The sequence below is a fragment of the Chelmon rostratus genome, chromosome 7 (assembly GCF_017976325.1).
Source record: "Chelmon rostratus isolate fCheRos1 chromosome 7, fCheRos1.pri, whole genome shotgun sequence".
NCBI classification, from domain to species: Eukaryota; Metazoa; Chordata; class Actinopteri; order Chaetodontiformes; family Chaetodontidae; genus Chelmon; species Chelmon rostratus.
In genome coordinates this window covers 17,178,410-17,198,885 of record NC_055664.1, presented here as the reverse complement: position 1 = coordinate 17,198,885, position 20,476 = coordinate 17,178,410, and the positions used below count along the sequence as shown (strand labels likewise).

Sequence of the window (20,476 nt, the reverse complement as noted above, 5' to 3'; positions counted from 1 at the left end):
TTGCAGAGGTCTGTGCTCCCTGAGCTTTCTAGTTGTTTATGATATGATATGATATGCAAACAGGTAAAAGCTTTTCTCTGAGATCAGTTTTGTTTGTCTGATAATTGTTGTTGTTAAACCCCAAAACTACTGTTCTCCAGTTCGTTCAGATCATTTTACAAATGAACTGTTTCATACTTACAGTGCCTAACACTGAACACCCCTAACCCTAACTTTGTGCACCATATTAATAATAATTAATACTAAGCATTTAAAAATGCACACATGTAGAGCAGCAATAAAAAGACAGAGAAAATACTAAAACATAAAAAACCCAGTACATTGTTAGATGGAGCTAATAAATATATAACAATAAAAATATGCATAACATTGAAGGACACAATACACAACATACAAGGCAATGAAATGTAATCTGTTTCCCATCGTTACGTTTCTTGTTACTGTGCAAGATCACCATTCACAATAATCATTAAATAGACAATAACTTAACGTCTTGGCTTGTACCAGCGTATTTGTCCTGTTAGAGGTACCCAGTAAGAATTTTATTGTTGTCTCGAGCAAAATAACTGAAGTCATTTCCTCTTCCACTAATATGTGGTTAACTGTCATGGAGTGACAGACTACTTACTGTAATTCAGAATAATCAAGGGACGGGGAAGGAAGCAGACAAATATCACAATAACATGTATCAAGTCTTGATATCTACCCACTTGTTCTAAATTGGGACTGTTATATATTGTTCCATCTCAGTCAGACAGTCACACATTCCGATTGTGAGACCTGTTCATGTTGCAGACTGGAATGTCTACATAACAGGGCTGTGGGGAAAATGTCAGCTGTTCGGGAGAAACCAACATACTTAACATGCCATTATGAATGGTTATTCAAAAGAAGCCATAACAAAGTTTGTGGCCAACATATTTTGTGTCCAGACTCAGTCAAAACATGACACGAGACTGCTCAATTGGCTGGTGCTTCAAGAGCAATAATAATAAACAACTAAACTAAACACATTCTAAACATATTATTATATTCCCCTATCATATAAGAAGTAAATGGAATAATTTGACACTGATAATAGTGAGGCTGGACCTGAAATCATAATAATCTGTATCTCTGGAACAAACTCGGGCAGTGGAACATGGTGTCTGTTGTATGTTGACCAAAAGAGACTACGGGAGAGCAGGAGGGCATATGTTAGCATATGTCTGGGACTCATAAAAGCAAGGAATTGATTACTGAGCTGGTGATAAGCAGTAGCCATACACAGAAAGCCACTGTTACAGCCACCTGCAGATGTAACAATTAACAACACGCTCTCAGGAGGAGAAACTTGTCGTATAAACTGCATTGAAAAAGCTCGAGTTGGACAGATGAAGTAGATAAAAACTGACAGAGAAAGAAGGAATCGGTTCTGTGCTGTAACACCTGCGCTGACGGTAACAACTCAGCAAATTAATCTTTTTGCTGTTGCTCATTCAATTGTTTTACAGCACACAAGGAAGAAAATCCATCTGCGGGCTTCACAAGTGACGATGAAGACGGACTCCTCCTGCTGCTGCCCATCCTTCATCCCCAGCAGGGAAAGCGCTCTGTTCTACCTGCTCTGGGTACTCATTGCTCTTTACATGCTGGCTGGTGCTGCCATATTTTCTTCCTTGGAGAGACCAGCGGAGCTACAGGCCCACCAGCTCTGGGAAAGGAGGCTAACAGACTTCAGTCATGAGCATAACATTAGCTGTGAAGACCTGAAATCTCTCTTGCGTCACTATGAAGAGGCTAGGACTGCAGGCATCCGGACAGAGCGAGGCAGGGCCCTATGGGACATCCCAGGTGCTTTCTATTTTGTGGGAACTGTAGTTTCCACCATTGGTGAGTCAAGAAGAGTGGTTTCCATCTGCTGTTCAATCCACAAACCACAAACTAACAGTTGTGAAACCGTAAATTGAATACACTCGTGATTTTACAGTTAAATTTGGTGTGCAGAACTTGAAAAGATGAATTCATACAACCCATTTCAAAAAAGCATCCCAACTTTTTTTAAAATTCAGGCTGTACATTTATAAGTACTGTAGTTTTCAGAAATTATGTGAGACATACCCCATTACCCAGTGAAGGCTGTGTTATCATGACAGCTACAGCCACCACTTGTTTACACAATGATATCATATGCACTAATTATACAGGGCATAGTATGAAGCCATCGTTTTGAGGAAGCCCATGACAGAAAGATGTTTCAAACAATTCATCAAAATCAATATTACACCAGAACCTATAGAGGACAAGCATGTCTTCAAGGTAAGAATTTAACCAGCCTCATCTCTGTGAATCAATTTACAGCCTTCCAGCTGTATCCACTATCTACAGGCAGTCCCCGTCACTGAGGGACTGAGGGACAAACGGCACTGAGTCTGGATCAATTTCCTTTTTAAAACAACTTCCATATTCACATCCAGGATAGGTGGCTCTGAAAGAGACTTCCTGATGAACTTTTTTGTTTCCCAAGACCAAACATTTGACATTTCTCCAGTTTGCGCCCACATTTGTATTCCATCCTTAATGGGCTGCCTTTCCTTCCTTCCTTTCAGCACGTATTTCAAGACGTATCTATGAAATCATGAGCTACGCACAAAGAAAAGCATAAGCAATATCCTTTTCAGTGACGTTCACTTTAATGTAGCAAGGAAAGTGTTACCTTAGTATGTACGAAATTCTCTACTATTATCATAAAAGAAGTTGTGTGGATATTTAAATGTAACTGCGTACAGTTTATTATCACAGATGACCTAAAATTGTATTCATTTGATCCGTTATTGTCTTCTGTAGGACTTGTATAAAACTCTGTGATAGCTAGTTGCATGTGGCTGGAATTTTTTGTCAGTACTGCTTTGTCAGACCACCTCGACAACAAACCGCTTTTGAATAATAAAGACTGTGGCAATTAAAATAAGACTGCGTCACCAGACAGCTGTACGTGGGCACAGCGGCGTCACAAGCTAAATGCTTACATCTGTATGTTGTTTAGCATGTAGAACAACTTGGTCTAGAACAGGCATCTCAAACCGGTTCCATAAAGGGCCGCGTGGCTGCAGGTTTTCATTCCAACCCAGGAGGAGCACATCAGGCCAACCAATCAACATCAAGGGATCACTTAGTTATCAGCTGAAGACTGAGATCAGCTGATTAATTGATTCCAGCCTGGTGTGTTCCTTCTTGGTTGGAATGAAAACTTGCAGCCACGCAGCCCTTTATGGAACCGGTTTGAGATGCCTGGTCTTGAATGTCAGCATGTTTACATTTGCTAGCTTGAATTGAAGTCCAGCTGGGGCTGGTGGGACAACCAAACCGAAGGGAAGACCAATTAAAATTCTGATCCATTAGAAATTTCTGTCCAAAGCACAAATGTCAACTCAAGTGAACGAAAGGGAAAGGATGAATGATTCATCCTCTGGCGACCATGAGTGTCTGCACATACATTTGTGCCAATCCACAATAGGTGGATAGGTGTTGTGATAGTTCTCAGGATGAAGGAAAACATTAACCTGCTGCTGGCACGAAAGCAATTTGCATTCATCTTCTGGGCACTGCGATTCTAGCCGCAAAATTTGATAGAAATCTGTTTGAGTCTGGATATAAGTGATGGACCGACCAATCAACCAACCAACAGAGAGTCAATGCCATCCATACTGCTATGCTGCTAGCATGCTAGGCTACAGATTTGGAGGTATGGTCATCGCAGCACTGCAGTGGTCAGTCCCTGTGAGTGCGGTGCATTCCATAAACGGATTTAAGACAGTATCTAAAAAAGTATTTTCTCTCATCCGCTTCCTCTGACATTCATAAATTTGGAGGCGGATAGAGTGGGTGAAACCACAGGAACATTACAGAGGAACACATGTGCAACACAGGGAGGGAAAAGACACACTTGAACAAGGGAAAGGGTGATATTGTTTACATGACTATTTTTAATGATAAGGACGTGACAGGAAACCATTATGTGTGTACTGTATCAATGCCAAGCAACTGTGAACAATTGATCATCTCCTGTACAGCAAAGAGACAGTACGTAAGAAGAAATATAACAAATAACAGTTTAACTGGAAATTAGTTTAGCAGCCCACATTTTTCAAATGCTTTTCTTTCCTGACCCTGTTAACTAAATTTGCCTGTTTTTATTCACTGTGCCTTTTGTCTATCCCTAGAATGTACATGAACTTTTACTTTGGACTATGAATCACACTCCTGTTTCCACTGAGCCTTTGCAGGTCACAAAGGTCACGCTATAGTTCAGGGAACCACAATAACTCCATCATATATTATGGACCAGAAAATTAAGAAATAAGTTTGCAGGTAAATAAGCAAATTTGATAGCGTTTCTAAATATTTCATAAACATTCACTTTTACATGTGTTTTGCGTCTGGTAATTCCAAACTGTAAACCCTCCCTCTATAACTCGAAATACAACAACTTAAACTTTTAACATCCTTTGTGTATATAAAATATGATCACTTGTCAGACATTCATAATACACTCTTAACCTCATAGGTTTTGGAGTTACGACCCCATCCACTGCGATGGGGAAGGTCTTGCTTGTCTTCTATGGGTTGCTGGGCTGCTCGGCTACCGTACTGTTCTTCAATCTCTTCCTGGAAAAAGTCATAACGTTCCTGAGCCTCCCGATATTCAGGTGCCGCAGACGGAGAACTGGACACAGCGATCTGGAGGGCAGAGAGATTGAGGGTAACAGAAATGAACAATGGAAACCGTCTGTGCACCAAGTCACACTCATCCTTTTGGTTGCTGTCCTGCTGGTTGCATGTGGGGCTGCGTCCCTCTACTCAGCCATGGAGGGCTGGACTTACTTGGAGTCGCTGTACTTCTGCTTTGTGGCATTCAGCACAGTAGGCTTTGGGGACTTTGTTAGTAGCCAGAGAGAGCACCATGAGGACACTTGGGTGTACCAGGTCACAAACTGCCTCCTAATGCTCTTGGGGGTGTGCTGCACTTACTCCCTCTTTAACGCCATGTCTGTGATCATCAAACAGGGACTGAACTGGATGCTGAAGACGCTGGTCCGGATGTATAGGAGTGTCTGCCACTACAAACTACAACTCAGACCTCTGTTTAAACTCTGCTCTTCTGACTCTGAGCCACCTGTATGTTATTGTGAGGAAACCACTGGGTATAAACAGCAGGTGCAAGTAGTTTCCAGTTCAGGCCACAGCAAGGTGTGGCACTCCAGTGTTCCAACTGCTGTCAGTAAATGCCTTTGCGATGAGGCTAAAGTGGAAACAGTGTGCAAAAGTCTGCAAAACAAGGATAAGAAAGTCATTTATACGGAAAGAAAGTAATTCATGCCAGCCCAAGTCAAAAATACTGTACTCTAGTGTATTAGAAACATAATTTAAGTACAGAAAAGTAATTACAAGTACACTGTTACTTTTTGTGCTTAGTTTAAAGTAGGTTTGACATATACGTTTAAAAAGTGTACTTCAAAATAGATGTTAACAAGTTCTACATGCATATATTAGAAATGAATCTGCTAATTCTGCAGTACATAAAGTGGTATTTCAAAGCACTTATAAAACATGTACTTTATTGCAAGTGTATTAGAAATTGTACTTCAGTGTACTTCAGTCTTAATCACACTGTTTTAATAGTAATAAAGTGAACTTGTGAAATTAATGAAATATTCCTTTGTAATACACTTCTAACATGCTTAATTATAGTTTACTTTAATTTCACATCATTTTAAGTATATTTAAGTATATTTTCAACACATAGGTGAACATAATATAATTGTACTGCAAGTGTGGTTTGAATGCTCACTTGGAAGTCTACTTCCTACTTGGCTAAAGGAAGTTATTTGTTCAGATATTGTCAATGTCAATGTAGCAATAGTAATGAGAGACAGACCATGAAGCCTTCCAGTTGGGAGCATGATCAAACACATCGTAAATAGCTGGTCTCCTCTCCTGTCACAGAAACATCTGAAACGATTTCTTTTTAACATTAGATCAAGGGCCAACAAATTCTTTTGGGTTAATGATCTGATAAGTGAAAAGAATTTGTATTTTATGGTTTTAGTTTGGACCTGGCTAAACAGCACAGCACCCTTCACATTTTAACTTTTATCAGTTAGTCAGAGAAAACAGGAAAGGAGGAGAGATTACAGTCATTTTTCCACATGACATCATGCTTGACATCAAAGCCATTATCATTATCAGTTCTCATCATTTCATTACATCAGCCACCAAGATAATCATATTGTTGTTTATGCAACAATTCTCAGAGCTGACTGCACTTGGTATCACTACATGTGACAGACTAATCCTGAAAGGAGACCTCAATATTGTGAATATATGACCATTACTGTGTGTTTTTTGGTGCCAATTTAATCTTAACAATGACTAACAGGGTTTTTTGGTTCAAAAGAGGTTCCTAGTTGGCAAAGCCGGAGGAAAGTCCTGTAATACACTGAGAAGATCTGAGTCAAGTCAACAATACCCTGTCATCTGCTGTTAAATGATAACAGTGTTAATGAGAATCTGTACAGCAGCTGAAAGAAAATGAAGGAAAACTGGGCTCACAGTTCACTGTAATATATACAAAGAAGCCATGACTGTCTATAACAAAACAATATCAGGCAAGAAAGGATTACTTTTCCAAGATTATTACACAGAATGCTGAGAACTCCAGAGCACTGTTCTCCACTACTGACCAGCCACTCAACACTGCCCCCACCCATCAACAGTTCTCTACATCAAACTGTGAAGGACTTTCCTCATTGTTCATTAACAAAATTACCTCAATAAGAGGCAGCAGTGGTGCCGATGTGAACACAGGTGAAATCTAACCTCGATAGTAACGCATTCACCAACTACAGACCAATATCCAACCTTGCATTCATCAGTAAGATACTGGAAACAGTCATTTCAGTGCAAATAATTCCTTTATTTGAAAATAACACTCTGGAGGAGTTTCCGTCAGGCTTTAGAACTGAAACTGCTCTGATTAATCAGTGACCTCAGACTAAATTCTGATGAAAATAAGGTCTTCAGTGGTCAAAGGTCTTGTCCTGTTAGACCTAAGTGCAGCATTTTGATTGACCACGATTGACCATGATATCTTAATCAATGGTCATGAACAGATGGTCTTTCTGACTGTGTGTTATAAACATCAGGCTTATGTCACTGTTGGAGCTCATGTGTCTGGGAAACATGAAATCCGTTTTGTTTGTTTTGTTTTTTGTTTTGTTTAATGTAGGCCTTGAAGTGCTGAATTTGCTTCCTGCAGTCATCTATTTCTTCTTGGCCCTTGATGTGCAGTGAGTCATTTCTGATGCAACACTGAACGTGTCACTGTGGTAGGCAATACTAGAGCAATGTCTCCCTCTGCTGGGGTGCTTTGTAACTCACAAGAAAAAAGACAACCCAGGTCACTGAGGTGGAGTGCAGTATACTGCAATTTTAACCTATACAGATAAACAAAATCAAACCATCTTGTCCTTGGTATGTATAGGCCTTTCCTCATCCATTCATTAAATTGTTATCAAGGCATCATTTGAGTTTAATAGAAAATTGCAGCTCGGTATTACATGACACTGCTCTGGCATTGCTCTTTGCCAATTTATAGATAACAATAATGATAACAATAACAATAATAATATCATTCACCTAGTAAACTTCCTCATCGTTACTATAATATTCAAAAACTATGCAGAAATATATACAATTTCATAGTGGCAGTGGAATAGTAATAACAGATTAAAAGGGATTATAAAGAAGAAAAGGTGGATTTTTCGGAAAGTGCTTTTAAGCCTTATTTGAAGCTGTTGCCGCCATTCTTCAGTTTGGGTTAACTAACTAACTAACTAACTAACTGCAGATGGCAGCTCTTTGGCAGCAGAAAAGCTGTAGATCTGAGGGCTCTACCAGGGATTTGCATAATAAAAGCCATTTTCAACTAAATAGGTAGGGACAAGCCCATAAATACAGTATAGAAAAGTACAAGAACCTTAATCCTACCTGAAACCAGTGCAGCGACTTTAGAACATAAGTGATGTGAGGTCTTGTCTTTCTTTTGATTTATCAGTGGAAGCAGCATTTTACATTAGCTGTAAATGAGATCTAGACATTTTGTGGAGACCTGTGGGAAATGCATTGCAATATACAGGAGCATAATTGCTATTAAAATGGTGCACATGCTTCTCTGTATCTCTGTGAGAATGTAAAGGCCTGGCCTTGGCAATAATATTTAAAGGAAAGAATACTGTTCTAGCTATGTTGCTTATATGTGGCTGAAAAGTTAGGTCAGAATCAATGATATGATGGCGTAGGATATCTATTGTGTCATTTCTGAGTTGTATTTAGGAAATATTTCAGCATCCATAAAAATTGATGTCAAAGATGCAGTTTACAAACTTGTACAGCTGGATGAGATCGTCAGGACTGACAGTTACAGTATTTAGAGTAGGGTGCATAAAACTGAGCAGCATTACTGTGCAGACCATTAGTGGTCAACATATGATGACTGAAAAGTCATGGGCCCAGAATAGAGCCCTGGGGCACCACATACGGAATTTGTTGGGATGATGCTGTCATCTCAGAATCAAAAGTTGAATTTGTTACTTCAAGATAACAAATCTCGTTTCTTGTCATAATGGTTTAATTTATCTAGTTATCTCAAGAAAACAAAAGGCTGAAGATAAAGAGAAAATCTGAATCTTAGCAGGATCACTGGAGTGCGCTTGCACAAGTTGCAGCCAACCAGTGTTCCCCTTTAAAATGACGAGGACTTATCTGAATGTTCTGAAATCTGACATGTCGAATGGAAAGACATGCAATGTCTGCCTGTGTTAGACCTTTATGGAAGTGCAGTCTCATGTTGATCAATAATGGGTACTCCTTGATGGGACATTTTCAGCCTAAATCAGTTGTTGCAGATGTCAAGACGCCATTTTACATGCTGCCATGGCACTCCTGTACTCTGATGAACATATAAGTAAATAGCAAGTTATTATAAGTAATAAGAGGAAACAACCTTTTGTTTTCTCTTGATAACAGGTAGATTATCTCAAGAAAACTAAACAAATAACAATAGATCTCAAAATAAGGACGTAAAAAATTACAAGCAGAACGTTCCCAGCTTCCGTACCCTAAGTAGTGAGAGGTCAGCAGTAAATCAGGTTAAATTTCACATAATTCTAAAGATCCCCTCTAGACATGTTTTAAGAAATCTTAAAATACTGTGCAAGGAATACTCATTTGTATTTGATATGGTTTCCACAAATGTGAATCCATAAATAAGTAAGTATTGTTCTTTAAGAAATTTTACTACTGAAAACAAGATGTCTCCTTATTCACCGAAAGTCCATTCTCAGTGCATGTGCACTGGGGGTTTCAAGTTTTCACATCACGCACGTGTAACTTGCATATTGGACCACTATTGGCGTCCAGACTCGTTGACATGTCACAATGCTTGTGCTGTGCATCCAAAACTCAAGTGTGCACAGAGAAAGTTTGAATGTGAAAACAAACTTCTAGTGTCAAACTCTGCAGGTACATCATTCTGCCTAGTGAAAGTCAAACATCAAAGTGAAGAACAATTAGCAAAACACTTATTTAAACGACTCTTAACAAATATACTCAGATCAAGTGGGTTTTTTTTTTAAAGCAAGCTGATGCAAGTGTGATGGAGGGAGGTGTATGTGTCCATAAGTCCATCAGCCTGACAATTTCTGTGATAGGCTTCTATAACAAAATCAAATTTCAAGACAGCCTGGTCATATTCTGCATGAAAAAAATTACGGCTAAGTTAAGTAAATTGAATAAATAACTGAGTTTACTGATGCATTCAAAACAACTCGACTTGAACACAGTATAGGTACCTTAGTGAGACAATTAAAGCTCTGCCTCTGAGTCACTGTCTGTGGCTGCCTACACCAAGCGTGATTGGCTAGAAAGAGGTCATGCAAGAAGAGATGCGTAGTGTTATTATGGATTCCACTGCTTTTCTTGACAAGATCGGCCCCACTCTGCCTCTGGTTACCTTTGAAGTTGGGTTGGGTTTGCATGTCAAGAATTCAATTAGAATGAATAATATTAAAATGTAATTCAAATGAGACAGCATACATCAAAACCAAATACTTATTGCAAGCATCACAAAAGGGTCAAATTATCGGACATTTTGGTATTCATCATCTGATGACAATAAGCCTCTGTGGTTAACAGCCAATGTTTCAGGCTTCCAGTGAGGCCAACAGATATCCAGATATCTGAATAACAGATATCAAGGCTAAGACTTTCCATGGGTTTTGTGCGTCATTGTTTAAAGGCCATTTAGCAAATTGACTTGACAAACATGGCAACAACTTGGCATTTCCACTTAGCTAATAAAAAAGCAAAATTATTGTCAGACAACTGATGATAGATTGGTTCTGAAAGTGCATTTCACCCACTGCTTTCTGCCTCATTTGCTCTCCACATGAACTATTTACCTACATGCAACCAAATCCCACTCAAACATCGTCAGTACCTGGGCTACAAGTGGACCACAAATGGAAACCATAACACTTCCGAAACAAGTATTTTCTCTTGCCTACAAATCCTGCATTCATATGCAGATATCTGTTGGTCAGTAATGGTCATATGTGGTTTAATTCAGCAATTATGGCAGAGCATTATGAGTTACACCTTTTACTATTGTGTATTTAGAGCCATGGGCCTTGCCAAATTACAAGATATAAGACAAGACAAGACAAAGATAAAGCATGATTTCTCTGGAACGTAACTGAAATCATTGAAACTGGTGGTCATGACACAAACCTATATGATCATTACATAGTGCGGGAGAGTTAAAAAAATTTAACAGGAAAACACAAGGGAGTTACACACTTCCGGAACTAGCGGTCCCTGCCACCTCTTAACTCTACTGGACACTGTTAATCTTCCATACAGTGTCCCTTCTCCAGACGGCCTGGCCAGGATGGTATCTTTGCGCGCTTCGTTTGTATAGAGCGAGAAGAATCTTTGCTTTCCTCTTTTTGTGTGTCAAATGGACATTCAATAATAAATAGTGCACGTGTATTACAATTAAAACACTTTCACATGTGCAACATTCTGTATTTTGGCAAAGCTTTGAGTGGGCGGCGCCAAAGATGTACCTGCGGAGGGATACAGTGCTCAAACTAAGGCATAGCACACCGGCGTCGCTGGATTTAGGTTTCCGGGCAACTCTACTGCAACACCGGGATACAGTCAGCATAGATTTCCCGAGACATATATTTTAATAAAGTTTGCGATTAGTTCAGGGCTTAATTTGAGTAGCTGTCTCCCAGTTAAGGTGAATACAAAGCCTTACGTTGGTCATTTTGTCATCTTCACGGAGCTTGAAAAGTCTACGGGACAATGGTGAGTACGGGCTTGCTAACCTGAGTAACGTTAGCTCTCCTAGCTAACGTCAGCTAGGTATCGTTAACATCGATTGCACTGCTTTGCGACGGTCTCGAAAAATAGTCACCAAGTAATCGTTATGGCATTACGGCATATCACCCGATAGCCAAGTAGTAACTCAACGTAAAACCCCATACGATAGTTTTTTTATTTTCATTTTTTATTTTACTAGCTAGAACACTGCAGAAGATCATGCGGCGGACGGGTGCATAGCACTACACATAATAAACATAGTTGTAAATTTAGCAAATTTTTGGTCGGCGGTTGCCAAATGTTTGGTATTCAGCAGTTGATGAGAGGAAACCGTTTTCTTTCTTGGTATGTCAACTGCGCAGCATACACGTCGTGGTGTGAGAGGAAACCGGCGGATTGTTTCCTGTTGAAATGTCGTAGCAGTAATTTAGCCGATTCGCGCAATTCTTTTTAAATACTGTGGTTTAACCTCCATGCTCCGATCAAGGTTTGCAGCGTTTTTATCGTTTGCTGTGTGTCGAGAGTGGGCGTGGTGGTGGCGGTGAAGGGGTTCTGTGTAAAAATAGACCGTCTAGTGTTAACGTGATCACGAAACCCACCTCGTTCATCTTACCAGACAGTTATCAAAACTCCTGCTAACTGTCTTGCTAACTATCGTTTTGACAATCTGCATGACAAGTTGCTGCAACATGGGCAATACCTCTTGCAGGCAGGGTGTTTTGAATATAGTGTGACATGCGCAACAAGCGAAGAAAGGTTGTAATCACCACCAATTGCGATTACATAACGTTACAGCTCACAGGTAGTGGTATGTTGCTCACCGTTAGCAACAATTGTTTGTTTTTTGTTTAGCATGGAGATTATTGTGATGTTGCAACGTTCCTGCAAAACCACCATGACAGCATCTCCTATTGCGCCATAACGATGAACCGCATTCTGCTCCTGCTGAATGATCCTCTTTGCCACCCCTCCTTCCGCGCCTCACTTCCCCCTGCATTGAACCAAACCATGCTTGGTGCAGTAGGCTGTCAGGACCCGCAGTGCACCCTCCAAAATGGAAACTAAGTATATCAAAAAGCCCTATTGTGCCACTACAAATGAATCTCTGTCTTTGTGCCTCATCCTTCACTACCTTTGTTTTCTGGATTGTGGAAGAACAGACACATGGTCTGTGATAGATATTGTCGTCTGCCAAGTAAGGAAACTTGGATCGTGCAACAATACCAGTCACATGCTGGCAAAAGAGAATTTGTCTTGACTGTACGATTAAAAAAAAAAAAACAACCTGCAGCCCCTGTAGTTTTCCTTACTTGACATGAAAATATGTGATATGATCTCTTGTTTATTGATGAGTTGAAAGGCAGCAGTGCTTTTTGCAGAGCGCTTTTCACAGCAGCCATACAAATCCTCTAACACTCAGCTGTACTGTGCTGTGCGCTGATCCAGACACTGCTTGCTTCAGCAACACCGACTTGGTTTGGCAGTGGACAGAATAGATACTCTGCAGTCTGTCTTGCTCCCTTCTTTTTTTGTCCCCCCCCCCCCACCCCCCACCCCCGCCAACACAGTGACTCATTGAAATTGACTCGAAGAACACATGGCGTTACCATCACCTCGAGCTGCAAAAATGTTAGCCTTAATCTCTTTGGTTTTGATCGTTAGAAACTTATTTGTCCTTTGTCTGTGGTGCATGCGCACATGGGCAAAATGAAAATAAGATTTTTGTTTAGTTCATGCATTAGCTCTGCAGCTGTATGAGTTTAATTGATTTAATTACTCATTTCCAACTTTTGTGAGTTTTTTTTGGCTGTGTATAGCATTATCTGGTTATCTTCACTTACCTAACATGAGTTCTATATTGAGGCTTTTAAGTTTTATTGTATACAGCTGGTAAGCTCTTTTTATACCCGATCATGGCAATTGTTTCCAACTCATCTGAGAATCAACTCCAGACAATATGAAGGATTACAGACAAACACAAAGCAGCAAGCACTGTCAAGCAACAGTTGGCACAGGGGTTAGTCTATGGTAATAAACCGAGCCTGACATCTGTTCAGTAAAAAAGATACAAAGAGGTGGTAAGTTGCGGTGATATTCAGTGTGCTACATTGGCGACCCTGTTCGTGTCTCACTAATTATAGCAGCCGTGTGTATTTCGGGCTATGGAGTATTTATACCCGTCCCTCATTACACTTTCTCTGCCTGAAGTGGGCATGTTGACTGACTTAGGCCTGGTAAGACCTCATGAGGATGGTGGAATGGTGTTTCAGATGAAGTTGAAAAATGAATTGGATGTGTAAATGTAAGCTTGCTCATATTTTGTTTCAAGTAAAAGTGGTGAAAACTAACTCCTAACTATCTAAAAGGAGCAGATATGGATAACATTGCCACACAGATCTTAGCATTGTGGGTTTGTGCAAAATAGTTGTGTGTTTTTCTTAATAGTAAAAATGTTGTTCCACCCTTTGCATGCACTCCACGTGTTTCTGTTCTATGACTTTACCCCAGTAATGCAACAAGTCTTACATTTTAGATTAAAACGAATACAAGAGGCCAAATCTTGTGTAAAAAATCTGCTTTGATAGAATATAAGGCCCAGCAAATCAAAATCACAGTGAGTTTAAACAATAGTTTAGCTGGGTTCATTGCTTTGCATCTGTAGGGATATTCTTAAGATAGGCCATAGGCAATGCCTGGGTCCACCTGTCAGATAATATCCCTGTCTGTTTTGAATTAGTTTGTTGAGAGGGCATTTGCATTGGCAGAGGTCTGTGTAGGTTGTTTACACAGTGGAGTTTGCTGCAGGTGCTCCTCATCAGGCCTGCCAAAGCTTTCATCTCTATAATCATTGTGCTGAAGTCACATCCACCAAATAAATCTTTGTGTATCAAACACTTAACCTCTGCAGGGATTAACAGCGGCTGTTAAAAGTTTATAGTTTCCTTATTCACAAAGAACAGCAGCTAACATTGCAAGGGGGGGGGGGGACAATTAATCATCCATAGACACGTCATTACATTGTCAATGTTGTCTGAACAAGTTATTTATTTAGGATTTTGCCTCCTAATAATGACATTGCAAACAGAAAAATAAAGAGGTGGGTAGTACTTGCACAGTCTGTGGAAGAACCAAGAACTAAGACGAAAAGCACCTCTGTTCTGTTTTTTCATGTGTACGTAATTCTGGAAATTCTAGTTCCAGGCTTTTAGTCACTAGGTAGTAGGGTGTTTTATTTTAATTTTTATAGTGAGCATACTCTGAGAGCAATGGTCTCGTACTAGCCTACCATACTTAAACATTTTTTCATCATTCTCAATACTCCAAATGTTGCATGGGGTTGCCAGAGGCTAATTCCTTCACTTGGTATTTGTGGGTTACTGCTTCTGAACAAAGGCAGTGCAAACACTATTGCATTTCATTACACTTATTTGTTAGCGTTTTATTGTTTACACTTCGGTGTTTTATTGATTTGTTGGCTGTATAATGTTTCCTATCCACCTAGGCTTGCATCAACTTACTTGCCCAAAATATTATTTGTATTGTGGACTATAAATGTTTTATCAATGTCTTCTCCTTTTGTCAACAGGCTGATCAGCTGACTGAGGAGCAGATTGCTGGTGAGTGCATACCTTTACCATGTTTGGTTTATTATAGGTTTAGCAGCTCCCTAATTCACCACCAAACCTAAGAAACTAAGGTTTCTAAGAGATGAAAGGAACCAGAAGTCTGTGAAGATATGAGGTGGTTGTTCTGGTCCTGGTCTTGATTATGGTCTTATCCCAGTAACTAGTTAATTACATTCAAATTGGCTTCACTGGGTGTAAACCGGAACCTGATGATGTGGCTAAAATGAAAATCAGCAGTATGAAAAGCTCAAATATTCACATCAGTTTCAAATTTTGCAGTAGATGCACCAGTGCTTTTATTCAGTCTGTGCTATGCCAGCGTCCCGCATGTTTTTGTCCTTCACAGCATTGAATTAGTCATGCACAGACCCTGTTAATGCTTAGAAAGACTGCTTGTATCGACATGAATGCTAATGGCAAACTAACAGTGTTACTTCTGTCAATGCAGAGTTCAAGGAGGCGTTCTCGCTGTTTGACAAGGATGGTGATGGTACAATCACTACCAAGGAGCTCGGGACTGTGATGCGCTCTCTGGGACAGAACCCCACTGAGGCTGAACTGCAGGACATGATCAATGAGGTGGATGCTGATGGTGAGAATGTAAAGCCCAAACGCACATGAAAATTATACTTGTTAAAACTTCTTGTCAAGTGTTCCTCTTGCTGGAAAGAAAATTACTGGATAGTTTCATCTTTATGCCTCAGTACGAGCACTTGGCTTTAAATTACCATCATGTCATTTTCATCTTCCTGCAAACTTGTTAGTGATCTCTGGTGGATAAATTATGCTATATGTATGTACTTCACGTTAATGCTGTGTACCTGAAATATATATTTGCCATGGCTGGCATATATGCAGATACTGATATCTGAGATAGGGTTATATTGGCAGTGCAGGTGTTTGGGATGGGCTCTATGCGAGACTGAATACAATCTGTAGTTGTAGGTGCATCTGCTTTTAGTTAATAATGACATGGGACATTTCCTTTTATATTTTGTGGTATGAAGGTCTTCTTGGATTGATGTGCTCTTTTTTCAGGAGAATTACTTGACTAAAGTATTACAATTCTCTCTAACCTCTTTCTGTTTGTGTGATTGTGTAGGTAATGGTACAATTGACTTTCCTGAGTTCCTGACCATGATGGCCAGGAAGATGAAAGATACAGACAGTGAGGAGGAGATCAGAGAAGCCTTCAGAGTCTTTGACAAGGTACATTAGGGCTGAGAAGATTGACAATATTAACTAGCACCACTAAACACAATTAGAGTACTAGCAATAGCCATACTCATTGTTCATGTCCATTACAATAATGTCAGGTGTTTTCTTACATTTGAATGAGACATGAAGTCAAATACGGTTAGTGATGACAACAATGACCTGCACTCCTGTCCCCGACGCCCTGCCTTCCTCCAGCAGTAGTCATTCATGTGATCTGGGGGAGTGACTTTGGAGGGAGGCCTGAAGGGAGGGGATGGGATTTTTTCAGTTGGATACTTTCAAAATCAATCGTACTCTTCCTTTTTTCTCTAGCGTTATCAACCCCAGCTTGAAAAGGCTTTTCGCTGGTGTCTCTCTGCTAGCTGAACAATAACAAGTACAAGTGAGACTAAAGAAGTACCGTTCATCCAAATCAATCATCAATCAATCCAGCACCTCACAGGTGCAGAGAATAGTAAACAAGTCAATTCTGTCCTAGAACATCATACTATGAAAAGCGGTTAATAGATACAAAAACAATAGTTCTTCTGTTGCCATCTGCAGGATGGTAACGGCTACATCAGTGCAGCAGAACTACGGCACGTCATGACCAACTTAGGAGAGAAGCTCACTGATGAGGAGGTGGATGAAATGATCCGTGAGGCTGACATCGATGGCGATGGTCAGGTCAACTATGAGGGTAAGATGTACATTTTGTTAGCAGTGATGCACTAATTACAGCTCTGCAACTGACTGTGTTTTTTTTTTTTTCTCTCTCTTTTTCTTCACTCGACTTTGCTAAGACAAAGATCAGGCAAACTGTCAGTTGCAACATAACCTTTATGATATGCTTTCACGTCACATCTGAACAGTTTTTGTACCAAAAGCCTTAGCAGCTGCTGAAATGTTAAGCACTGTTTTCTGTTCTTTTTACAGAGTTTGTCCAGATGATGACTGCCAAGTGAGGAGAACACTGAAATTTCTCTCTAAACGTTGCTTGTCCTCCTAAGATCACTGTCTGTAAGAACCAAAAAAAAAAATTGAACAATTATCGAATGTTAGACAAACTTCCCCCTAAAACTTTTTAATAGATTTTTGCGATTTGCGCTTCAGTATGTCCAACTACTTCTGAGGTATCTGTTTAGCAAACACCAACAGAATAATCCCTAGAGAAGTTAATGGACCAAGCTTTAAGAGGGCCGACGCCCCGTACTTCAGACCAAGATTCTGCTGAGTCACCCAGCTCCTGATTAATTTATAGGAAAGAGCAATACTGAAAAGGCAGAGGGATAGGAACCCATGCCACAGTTCGACTAGAGAAGTTTGCTATTTAAATCTTTCCAATATTTAACAAAGAAAACCGACTCTCTTACACCAGTGGTGATTCTCTAAATACTGAATTGAGTACTCTTCCTGCATGCACCCTTTCTGTGGCGGTCTCTTGTCACATCAAGGAAGCTCTGATCACATCAGAGGTAGTGGTCAGACTGTGTACACACTGGAGGTATATACATTACTATATAGCTATATATCTGTAAAATTTGTGTCACTATTGATTATTGCAAGAGCAAATAGTTGCGATGTAGGGTGTTCTGGTGCTCATTTGGAGATGAGCATTCTTATACCTTGAAGAGTTCGGACAAGATCAAGAGACTGAAAACTGCTGATGGTTTTTTCCTTTCGGGGATGCTCTATTGTCTTGTTTGAGTCGTGGGCTTTACATTGCCTGCAGCACTGATTGGAGACAGATAGTAGTATGTTGTATTGCTTCAGGATGATTATTGTAAAAACACACTTGAGGACTGCAGTTGATATCCTGATGATACAATATTTATTGTAATGCTTTATAAATGTGTTCTCAAATATTAATGTATTGATGACAAACTTTGGTCACCAAATATATCAATATATATTAGTGTGTCGTAAAGTTTGCATTGCCTATTGTTGTAGTAAATGACCTGTGACATGTTTTCTCTTTGGTTTTGAAATGTGCCATAATACTCTAAAACGCCTCAACCTTCTTGCAAGACTCGTAGTTCATTAGAATATAATAAATCTACTTAATATAATTACATATAAAAAATACATGCAGTTGAACATATTTGCACTTTGGTATAAATCATGTGGATATTAAAAAGGTTTTGTTCTAAAAGAAGAAAAAGAAAGCAAATGTCACCGTTGCTGCTGCTATAACAACTCATATGTTACACTCCTTTCTCGTCCTTGTTGTTGTCTAATCTTCGATTTGTAGTCCGGTGATTCAAACTTCAATCTGCTTGCTGTTTTACTGAACAGAAATACATACGTTGTATATTCACAAACACTGCTCATGGTGAGGTGTGTTTCATTTGGGCTTTTAGAATGGGACTTTCACGTAAGGATGAAATGGGGTTGTAGCAAAGATTTCAGCTTTAGATGTGAGTTTGGTTTCGGGGCTAGGTTTTTGAACAGTTGGCTAAATTTAAGAAGCAGATTATCTGAGGTATTTTAGGATTTCCTCAAAGCACGAAATGACTGCTCTCATTGAGGCGTTTTAATTGGATAGCTTTGATTCAGATGTGGGGAAGTAAATGGTAAAATGACTGTTAACTTCTGAAGGTATCTCAAAAATGTAAAGATGTGATATATTTTCCATAAATCAATAAATTGACTGAGCTTTACTTCACCTGCATTTCATTGTCCCGTTTAATCTAACATGGATCTCTGGTGTAAAGTCAATGACTAAAAAAAGAAGCCTGACTGATATTCACAAATGCCAGCCTCCATATTGCACTATATCCTTTCTCTGCTAGTGTCCCTGTGCCAGAAAGGAGCACTAATCCCAGACAGTCTCAGAGTGGGTTAGGGTAGGTCACCCTAGCCCTTCACTGGAGAAACTATCCCAGGCACAGGCTATATTTAGTGGCTCATGAGATTGCTACAGGAGCCTGTGGTAATCCAGGTCAGCGAGGGTTGTGACCTCTCACCCACACACTCTAAATGCAAAGGGGAAGCGCCCGCCTTCTTACTGGCAGGCAAAATCAAGAACCAATGGGGTGAAGCTTTATCTGGAACAGGTAGATGTGATTGGCTGTGTGCCCACATGCTAATTATGTGGTTAAGTAGATAAATGAATTAGGAAACAGGAGCACACTCAGCAGGACAGTAAGAACTGCACCATCACAGGCAGGTGCGATTATCCCTTTTCGGTTGTGTAATGGCAGGCTGGAGAGGATCACTGGTCTGGCTCCCATGGTGCTATGCAATAATACAAATCTCAGGGAGCAATCAGAATTATATAGAGAGATGTTTTAAACGATAGGCTGGTTCATCAGCTGCACTTTGAGTGTCAAGCAGTGGGTAATACTGGGGTGTTGAGAAGGGGTCATTTGGACATCAGATTGATTTTAATCTAATATATTTAAATGTACAGCATTATCAGTGGTGGAAAGCAATTAAGTCGATTTACTCAAGTACAGTAATGAAGTACAATTTTGTGATATTCTGTCCTTTGAGTATTTTAATTTTGTGCCACTTTATACATATACACTGCAGAGGGAAATGTAGGTCTCTGCTTTTCAGGTTACAGTTGTACATACAAAATAAATGATGACTTTACAGAGTTCTGTTTTATGAGAACTTTTACTTTGAAGGGACTTTTACATGTAACTGAATATTTTTACAGTGTAGTATTAATACTGAATACTTCGTCCACCACTGGTAGAAGTCACCTATTAGTGTTAGCTATTTGGGTGTTTGGAGCTGTTTGGCCACTAGTGGTGGAAAAAGTATGCAGAATTAAATTTTACACTATATTATTATAACGTTAAGTGTACTGTAAGTGGCATTTTACTGTGTGGTTTGTCAAGATAGTCCTACATTACCTTCTATTATCTATCATATGTTTATACATGAAATCATAATCTGAAATGAAACTAGTTATTATAGCTGTCAAGTAATTGTGTTGGACTAACAAAGTACAATATTTCCCTCTGAAATGTAGTGAAATAAAAGTAAAGCATAAAATTTAACTCCCTTAAAATTGTATATAAGTACAGTAGTTACTTTCCACCACTGTTGCCTCAGACCCACACTGTTACCTCTAATCAAATGTTATTAAGTGAATAAAGGTCAAGTTCGAGACACCATAAAACTTGCCATTACAAACATTGCACAGTCACAAAGTATTTGAACTTCAACACTAGGTGATGCTGTTTCGACATCTTCTTACCCAACTGCCAACGTCT

At 39.6% G+C, this 20,476-nt stretch overlaps 2 protein-coding genes across 2 annotated transcripts; both read left to right on the top strand.

The window, feature by feature from the left end:
• The first annotated feature begins 1,535 nt into the window (after positions 1–1,535).
• Positions 1,536–5,352, top strand: si:ch211-261a10.5 (potassium channel subfamily K member 13). Its single transcript, XM_041940776.1, has 2 exons — positions 1,536–1,872; positions 4,547–5,352. The coding sequence occupies exons 1-2, from the start codon at positions 1,536–1,538 to the stop codon at positions 5,350–5,352; spliced, it is 1,143 nt and encodes a 380-aa protein (XP_041796710.1).
• Positions 5,353–11,197: 5,845 nt separating this feature from the next.
• On the top strand, positions 11,198–18,910 carry calm3a (calmodulin 3a (phosphorylase kinase, delta)). Its single transcript, XM_041940945.1, has 6 exons — positions 11,198–11,412; positions 15,014–15,044; positions 15,502–15,645; positions 16,156–16,262; positions 16,815–16,950; positions 17,187–18,910. The coding sequence occupies exons 1-6, from the start codon at positions 11,410–11,412 to the stop codon at positions 17,213–17,215; spliced, it is 450 nt and encodes a 149-aa protein (XP_041796879.1). The 5' UTR covers positions 11,198–11,409; the 3' UTR covers positions 17,216–18,910.
• Positions 18,911–20,476: the final 1,566 nt, after the last annotated feature.

Coding starts and splice junctions, on each gene's coding strand:
- calm3a (XM_041940945.1), top strand. Junction 15,045..15,501: donor GACTGAGGAGCAGATTGCTG/GTGAGTGCATAC, acceptor CTGTCAATGCAG/AGTTCAAGGAGGCGTTCTCG. Junction 16,951..17,186: donor TGGTCAGGTCAACTATGAGG/GTAAGATGTACA, acceptor TTCTTTTTACAG/AGTTTGTCCAGATGATGACT.
- si:ch211-261a10.5 (XM_041940776.1), top strand. CDS start 1,536: ATGAAGACGGACTCCTCCTGCTGCTGCCCATCCTTCATCCCCAGCAGG. Junction 1,873..4,546: donor AACTGTAGTTTCCACCATTG/GTGAGTCAAGAA, acceptor TTAACCTCATAG/GTTTTGGAGTTACGACCCCA.